The following is a 6327-nucleotide window of genomic DNA, read 5'->3' as shown; positions in this document are numbered from 1 at the left end:
TCGCACTAAATCATCTTCCACGACGGCTACCCCCGACCTGCCCGTCATCTGCGCCGTTGTCGCCGTCACCACCAAACACCACCAACACCGTCGTCGACGACCCATCAGTTGGTCACAGTTCCAATCATCTCTGAACCTTGAATCGCCTAGCCTCGACGATAAGAGTGAAGTTTGGTGGAAAAAAGGAATATTGTAGGAAAAAAAGGACATTTCCGGTATGTCGATCGTGTTATGTAATGTTGCTTCAAAACCTAATAACGACAATAACGTTAACAATGACAATATTAGTGAGGATTCAAATCCGGTCACAATCTACAGGTACAACTTCCAACAAACAAGGGTTTTGCCAAAGTGGCAGTGGTGATTATAGCTTGACCCGCAGGGGGGAAGGGGTGCTGGGTGAGGGTTGCAGTGGGAGCGTGTTTGTGGACAACGTGTGCAGTTTAATGCGATGTGTGCGTGCTTTAACGGATGACAGAGTATCAGAGGAAAAAAGGATATATTTGCTACCAATAGAGCAGACGAAAATACCCAACTGCATTTGGGTTGAATCGGTCATTATTTTCCTCTGCTTGAGCAATCGTTTTGGTGGAAACTGCGAAATAACAAAAAATGGGTGATATTCGTACTCAACAGAAATCAAAGTTGACAAAAATGTTGGGTCATGGGTGAGGGAATTCTCATCATTTACGTTACCTTCCGTTTATAATTAGATATGCTAAGCCGTGGCCGTTAGAGTGCGGGTAGCATCGGGTATGGTTAATATTAGCTGCCTGCTAGCGGCTGATTTTGGTTTGCTGGTGGCGAACCGAATGTTGCTCTCCCGAAGCATGCGTTTACCTATTTGCCGGATCGAAATTGTACACTTTTTCGGTGCTCTATTGCTTAACCGCGCTTGGGGATACTGTCAATGGTACCGCTGGCCACGAGTAGTAAAAAAAGGGTCAATCAGAGACGTTGGGTGGTAATCAGCTTCCGAAACCCCTCCGATAGTGCTAGCGCAAACTAGCCGGGCACGTTCACACTTTTAATTGCAATACTCACAACCAATTTCTGTTCTTTATGTTTGGTGTTTTCTCTACGCCTCCGGGTTCGGAACAAGCTACCCGACAAACGAAAACAAGAATCGAAAGTAATTAAACTGACCTCTGGTCTATATCCATTCATTTCACGCCCTTAATACGATCTTAGCCGGTTACGTACCGCACTTAATTATTAGAGCAACAGTAATTAATTAACTTCTTTTACCTTCCGTCTTCCCCCCTCCCCCAAAACCTCACTTTATCGACTCTCCAAATTCCCTGTATTCCTGTGGTTCCGATGCTACGTAACGCTCCATCCGTCCTCAATTGATTACGCCTTCATTACCAGGTGCCGCGCTCCCATAGCTTCACTCGATTGCATGGAGGAATTTAGTGGCACGACTGCTCAGCTTGATTTCGGTAAGTTCTAGCGAATGCAAAATATAACTATGGCCAGTGCCAAAGATCATGTAATAGGTGCATCTCCGTTAGCCCAAACCCTACCATTTGGTTGTTCACATCAACCGATTTGATTGCAAACCGAGTAATTGACAAAAATGAACAAAATTAACGCATATTTTATCCTCTACCGTGCACACACCGTCACAGGTCGTTCCACCAGTTTGGGGTCCAATCCGGCCATACAGATACGCAGCAATGCAACCACTACGCCCGGTTTGCGGTACAAAAATCTCGGCAAAAGTGGCCTGCGCGTCTCCAATGTGGGTCTCGGCACCTGGCCCATTTTCTCGCCGGGCGTCTCGGAGGAACAGGCGGAAGCCATCCTTCGCCTGGCCGTTGATAGCGGAATCAATTTGTTCGACCTTTCCGAAGCGCATTCAGGTAGGTGTTTTGTGCGTTTTGTGCGGGATAAATATCCCGTGGCAGGAAATGATCTCGCTAAAACCATATGCCCTGTCGTGTTCGTAACCTTCACCATAATACAGGTACACGTGCGGAAATAGAGCTGGGCAAGATTATTCAAAAGGCAGGATGGAAACGGACCAGCTTCGTCATAACAACAAAAATTTATTGGAGCACAAAGTAAGAGCCGCAGCAGACTGTGTTCTGGGTGGTGGTGTGTGGTGCACCATTTCGCAGATGAGTGCGTGCATGGAGATCTATTTTTAATATTTTTACCACGGTTTTAATCTTTCCGCCCAGATCCGAAGAGCGAGGATTATCGAGAAAACACATCATCGAAAGTGTCCAAGCGAGCCTGCAAAGGTTGCAGCTGCCATACATCGACGTCATACTGGTGCACAAGGCGGACTCTATGTGTCCGATGGAAGGTTAGTATTTGGCGTATGTTTATCATGATGGTGGAAGGTACCGCAAAGGTGAAAAACATATCCACAATTAATTGCTCGCATTATAATTTACTACCACACACACACACACACACACATCCGCAGAGATTGTGCGAGCAATGAATTACGTCATATCGCAAGGATGGTCGATGTACTGGGGAACAGCACGCTGGTCACCCGTGGAGGTAATGTCTAATAATCGATTTCCGCCAAAGTTACAAAACTCATTTAACATTCCACCTCTACCTATGCTTTTGTTTTGGGTAGATCATGGAAGCCTACACAAACTGTCGCCAGTTCAACTGTGTGACACCGATCGTGGAGCAGTCGGAATACCACATGTTCTGTCGGGAGAAGGCGGAGCTTTACCTGCCTGAGATGTACAACAAAATCGGTGTCGGATTCATGGCCTGGGGACCACTGTCCATGTGCTTGGGCGATGCACAGAACGGCGAGAAGCTCTGGATACCGAAGGGATCGCTGAAAAGCAAAAGCCAAAGCTACTCCTGGATCGAGGATGAAGTAAACAAAGAAGTAAGTGTACGATCTACGGCCAGACCGCACTGTAGCGTACATATCTGTGTTCTTTTCTTTCTATTTTTCCGTCCATCTGGCGGTTATGTTGCATTTGCGTAAGGATCCGCAGGACGAAGCGCGCCGGCTGTACGACAAGGCGCGTGACATTAGCAATCTGGCGGAGAAGTTGGGCTGCAATGCGGTACAGCTGTCGATTGCGTGGTCGCTCAAGCATGAACCGGTGCAATGTTTGCTGCTCGGTGCTACCTCTCCGGAACAGCTCCATCAGAGCCTGCAAGCGCTACAGGTAAGCTACCGTAAAGATTGATGGACTTTTCAGGGACAATGATGAGGTGTCGTTCACCAGTAACTCAGAAATCGTATGCATGAAAAACATATTCAAACTACACCGATTTTTCATACGAGTTCCCTGCAGCCCTGCACTGTTTTGTGTTGACAACAATTAGACAATATTATCATTTAATTTGTACCGACCACTACCAACAATAGGGTACGGCAATAGCTCTCAAGGTTTTGTTCAAGTTGCATGCATCACACCGCACCGAAGAAGTTTTACAAATTCGCATCTGGCCAGCAGGCAATCGCTCAGAAGAAACGGCTTGTAAAAAATATTTCATAATTGGTTAATTATAACGTTTGAGCGAAGCCCACCAATCCCCCCAATGGCATTTGGAAGATGAGGAGAATTTTTTTTTTTTCTAATCTGAGCCAATAGAGGCCAATTCAATTGCTTTGCGGTCAACGCCAAAGCTCACCCCAAAAATTGCTATCGATTTTATCATCTGACCAGATCTAGCATTTCCACCTGATGGGCTTCGGAATGGTCGTCGTCGATATTATTCATTCGTAGATATAATCTTCGATACAAATCTATCAACCAGACCAGTTTTCTCCAGTGGTCTCTTCCGACATTTTGTACCATATTGACTCCCAGTTTTAATTAAGTCTTATGACCACGACAACGTCCTTAATCGGAGATAAGATTTTTTTTCCACTACTCCTGAGTTCTAACCTGAAAGTCTAATGTGATCATCCTGAACTAGCGTATTTGACTAACCAGGTCCCTCGAGTTCGGTACATAACTATAAGGTATTTCTTGCATATTAGTCAGGCTCTCCGGTTTTCCAAAAATATGAGGAGGTGATTTTCCTCTGGTCATCCTCATCGTTAGCTTCTGCAGCACTCTACGATTACGTCGAGGTCCTGATAATCGGGTTCGCTTAAACGCTCTTGCAATTGTCTATGCGATGGAAACGAAGTGCTTCACGTTATCAAAAAATTACTTGAGTTGAATGTACACAATAGAGCAGGGGCAAAGTGCGACCAGCGTGCTAAATATGGCCCTCCATAAGTTTTTATCCTGGCGTATAAAAAAATTTGATAGACATTATAAACAATATAAGATCTCTTCACCACGATACTACAATGTATACATGTGATTGACCGTTGACATCAACCGTGTAATATTTGTCTACATTTTTTAACAAGATTTCTTTGGTCATCTTTTTCTAACCAATTATGGTCGGTCTGATATCTTACTAAAGTTGCTCCAACGCGAAGCCCAGAACGCATGTTATAAGGGCAGCTGTGTTTAAGGGTTATTCTACGCACAAATCGAAACCTCATGTCCATAACCAATGTCCATAATGGCCCTGATACCATGTGACAGGGCCTGAGGAAGGCAGATTTTTGTCAATGACTTGAAAATCCGACTGGAAACCAATGTTGTTTTTTTGCATTCCGCAGGTGTTTAAGTATTTTGAGTCATGTAACATTTGAACAATAAGTTTGAAATTATTGCAAAAAAGCATGAAACATTAAAAATGAACTACGAACAGGTTGCTTTCGTGATTTTGAGCTACAGCAAGTCCCCACAGTACGCCATACTCGATATACGCGATTTCGTATTTTGAGGCTTTTTGGAAAAATGACAGTTTATTGATAATGAAAGGATATCTGCTAACGGCAGTTCTCGAAATGCAATAAAAAATATAAATAATGGAAAGTTTATTGATTATTTGGATAGAAGGAATGAAAAATAAAGCTCATTCCACTTAGTTCAACGTAATTTAATTACGATTTTTTTTCTGGCCCCTTAAACATTATGAAATTTCAACGCTTCAATATGAAGTACAAATGATATGTCGACCGGAAATTCGCTATACGCGAAAACTCGATTTACGCCAAAGTGTTCGGTCCCGAACATTGGCGTAAACCGGGGAGCTGCTGTACTGCATATGTCTAAAAACTCGCTTAGAATGTCTGACCCGCAGCCTCAAATTTGTATGTACTATCTGGCCCCATTCGTGAAAGGTGGGCCGACCCCTGCAATAGAGCATTACCACCATATCACCAGAATATGAACCCCAGCATCTCCTAGGTAACAGGAAACTCGTATAACAAATCTCTATATGTAGGCTTTTTGTAAAACAGATCAGCCTGCTGTAAAAAAATCATTCAATAATTAAACTTAGTGTTACTTTACATAGATGTGAAAATCGAAATAAAATATGTATCTTAAATTTCACTTCTAACGAGTCAATTTTGGTCATATTTGTAGTTACTGCCACGGCTATCGACCGGTGTGATGCTGGAAATAGAACGCATCCTTGAAAACAAACCAGTGCGTCCACCGCCGATATCTACGCTTGCCCTTCGGTGACAATCAGCCTGCCCCCCGGGGCCTCCTAGCGAAAGCGGAGTTCCGTGTGGGGCAGAATCGCCTAAAGAGGAAGACATCAGCATGGGTGAGGAGCAGAAAGAATCGCAAAAGATTAGCTTCTGCGAAATTCAGTGACAAAACGAGAATTTAGTAACCAGTAACCAATTTGTAAACGTCGTCACTAGTGTTACGGAACGTAGCTCAGCACTAACGCTTCAAGACTGCTGCCATACGCCATCATCACAGCAGCAGCAGCAGCAGCAACAGCAGCATCAACATAACATGCCACCATGGCAGCAGCAAACGCGTCACCAGCACCAAGTGCACCATCCTGCACTGCAGTCGCAGCAGTCACAGCATCAGCAGCATCCACAGTATCAGCAGCGTCAGCAGCGTACTCATCAACAGCAGCGAATGCAAAAGCAGCTTGTAAGACATCCAAAACATTGGAAGCAGCGGTACGACCGAAGCGTGTTGAAGCCGAGCCTGCTCAGCCTGGAGTCGCTGAGCGTCAGTTTGGAGAGTTTGTTTTATGATCAGGCTGGAGTAGATAGCAAATTTAATAACAATTCCTCCACCGCTACCGGTACGATGCAGTCGACAAGCAGTACTATCAGCACCAGCACCAGCGTGCACGGGGAGGAAAAGCAACCGCCACACCAATTGGTAGATTGCTTAAAGTCAATTGACAGCACGTTGCTAGGCGAGAGGAAGGTTAGGTATAAGATATCGTGCAGCTTCAAATCTCTGGACAACAACTGCAAATCGTTGTTTAACTTTCTGCGCGGCAAGGGCA

At 44.7% G+C, this 6327-nt stretch overlaps 1 protein-coding gene across 1 annotated transcript; it reads left to right on the top strand.

Moving 5' to 3' along the window:
• The first annotated feature begins 215 nt into the window (after positions 1-215).
• Positions 216-5539, top strand: LOC128302368 (voltage-gated potassium channel subunit beta-2). The gene is made up of 9 exons (XM_053039178.1): positions 216-318; positions 1372-1442; positions 1632-1865; positions 1970-2066; positions 2187-2314; positions 2438-2517; positions 2600-2902; positions 2970-3155; positions 5430-5539. Exons 1-9 carry the CDS (start codon positions 218-220, stop codon positions 5529-5531), a joined length of 1302 nt encoding a protein of 433 aa, XP_052895138.1. The 5' UTR covers positions 216-217; the 3' UTR covers positions 5532-5539.
• Positions 5540-6327: the final 788 nt, after the last annotated feature.

The sequence above is a fragment of the Anopheles moucheti genome, chromosome 3, assembly GCF_943734755.1.
Source record: "Anopheles moucheti chromosome 3, idAnoMoucSN_F20_07, whole genome shotgun sequence".
Lineage (NCBI taxonomy): Eukaryota > Metazoa > Arthropoda > Insecta > Diptera > Culicidae > Anopheles > Anopheles moucheti.
This window is presented reverse-complemented; position numbering and strand designations above follow the sequence as displayed.

Excerpts from the sequence above, each read along its gene's own strand:
- LOC128302368 (XM_053039178.1), top strand. The coding sequence starts at position 218 with ATGTCGATCGTGTTATGTAATGTTGCTTCAAAACCTAATAACGACAAT. Across the intron at positions 2,315-2,437 it reads CTCTATGTGTCCGATGGAAG|AGATTGTGCGAGCAATGAAT; the intron begins GTTAGTATTTGG and ends ACACATCCGCAG. Across the intron at positions 3,156-5,429 it reads AGAGCCTGCAAGCGCTACAG|TTACTGCCACGGCTATCGAC; the intron begins GTAAGCTACCGT and ends TCATATTTGTAG.